The 1,599-nt window shown below is 61.8% G+C and overlaps 1 protein-coding gene across 1 annotated transcript; it reads right to left on the bottom strand.

Annotated features, from left to right (window-relative positions):
• Positions 1–491: 491 nt before the first annotated feature.
• MNEG_14266 (putative mRNA-decapping enzyme-like protein) lies at positions 492–1,200 on the bottom strand (the record flags this gene model as incomplete). Its single annotated transcript, XM_014037261.1, has 3 exons — positions 492–614; positions 837–896; positions 1,090–1,200. 3 exons carry the CDS (start codon positions 1,198–1,200, stop codon positions 492–494), a joined length of 294 nt encoding a protein of 97 aa, XP_013892715.1.
• Positions 1,201–1,599: the final 399 nt, after the last annotated feature.

Here is a 1,599-nt window from a genome sequence, read left to right on the forward strand (position 1 = left end):
CACACACACCTCATCGTCCCCGTGTGTGTACATTAGGTAGGGTGGGTTGAGCTCCAGCTCCAGGCCACCATGGATGGTCTCCATGTAGTTGTCTGGCAGCATGGGGGGGTAGTGTGGGGGTATATGTGTGCTGAACATCAGAGAGGGTACGCGTATCAGCGGACGTGTGCGTGACTCAAAGCACACGCGCACGTGTGTGTGAGTGTGTGTGTGTGTGTGTGTGTGTGCGCGCGCGCGCGCGCGGACGAGTATGTGAGACTACACGGGTGGGGTGCAGTGCGGCGGGTAGACATGAGCTCAGAGGGCACATGGCTGCAGCACGCGTCCCAACGACGCTGCTGCGATGCTGCTGCGACGCTGCTGCGACACACACGGCACGGTTGAGCAAAGGGCGCGGGCCCGTCGCGGCCGCGGTGTGCATGCCCCTCCTCCCTTCCCGCCGTCCCTCAATCGCCACGTGCCACAAGGAAAGAGGGCAATTGCGGAGGCGGTCAAATGGGCCGGTCAAGTGTATTCATCGCACCTGTCGTGAGCTTGTTGAGCACGACCATCTTGAACCGCGGCGCCCCCTTGCGCTTTATCAGGAACATCGACCCCTCTATGTTCTTTCGTTGCTGCGGGGCGCAAGGCAGGGGGAGGGCAGGTCGGCACGTGCAGCAGGTCGGCACGTGCAGCGGCCGCCGTGCTGCTGCGATGGGCCATGGCCCCGGGTGCCGTGGCGCTGGGCGCGGGGACGCCTGCAGGCTGCTCATTTCGGTGCTAGTGGCAGTGCTCGGGGTCGGCGCCGGGTGCCGTCGCTGTCATGTTGCTGCGCCTGGGCTGTGTCTGGAGCTCACCCACTGCTGGTCGTCGACTGACATCTTGTACAGGCAGACTTGCCCTGCAGATGCCAGGATCTGCTCGCAGGCGGCGAGACGGATGTGCGTCCGTCGCGTGTTGCTCAGGGGGAGGGGTGGGGCCGGAGTGGGCCGGCAGACGGCGGCGCCGCTTCAAGGCGTGGTGTGACCCCACGTGGTGGTCCGCTGGTTCCAGGACTGCGGGATCAGAAATTTGGGGGATATGCACCCTCCCCTGCTGTGCCCTTGTCACCTGCTCTGTCTCGGGGTCGATCCGCTTCAACACAGTCATGTTGAGCTCGTGCGCCTTGGTCTTATCCACCAGACCCCCTGACTTCGAACCGCCTTTCTTTGCGGAGGACATCCTGCCCGTCTAGCCTCTACAGCGCGTGATCTGATCTAGGTGCAAGCCACAGCTTGTGTTGGGGTAAGGGCTACCAACAATCTCATTGTATACTTCGCGTATATCCTCTTCATGCAGGCACAGCAGGCCACGTCGTGCGCTTGCTGGTTTGGCCCCTTCAGGCTCCGCGTGAAGCTGCCGAGCGGAGCACACACCATGATTTTTTCTGCTTGCTCGCGGTGAAGACGCATACCGTACCAGCATGCATTGATGAGTTATGTTATTAAACTACTGATTTATTTACGCAGCACGCAGCCATGAGCGTGAGTTGCGGCGGACCTTTGGTCAACATTGCAGTGCAGCTTTGCAGCTCACAGCACCTGACGCCACCCCCGCAACGCCTCTGGTGCATGCACGCGC

This window comes from Monoraphidium neglectum (assembly GCF_000611645.1).
Source record: "Monoraphidium neglectum strain SAG 48.87 unplaced genomic scaffold scaffold04368, whole genome shotgun sequence".
Classification (NCBI taxonomy): domain Eukaryota; kingdom Viridiplantae; phylum Chlorophyta; class Chlorophyceae; order Sphaeropleales; family Selenastraceae; genus Monoraphidium; species Monoraphidium neglectum.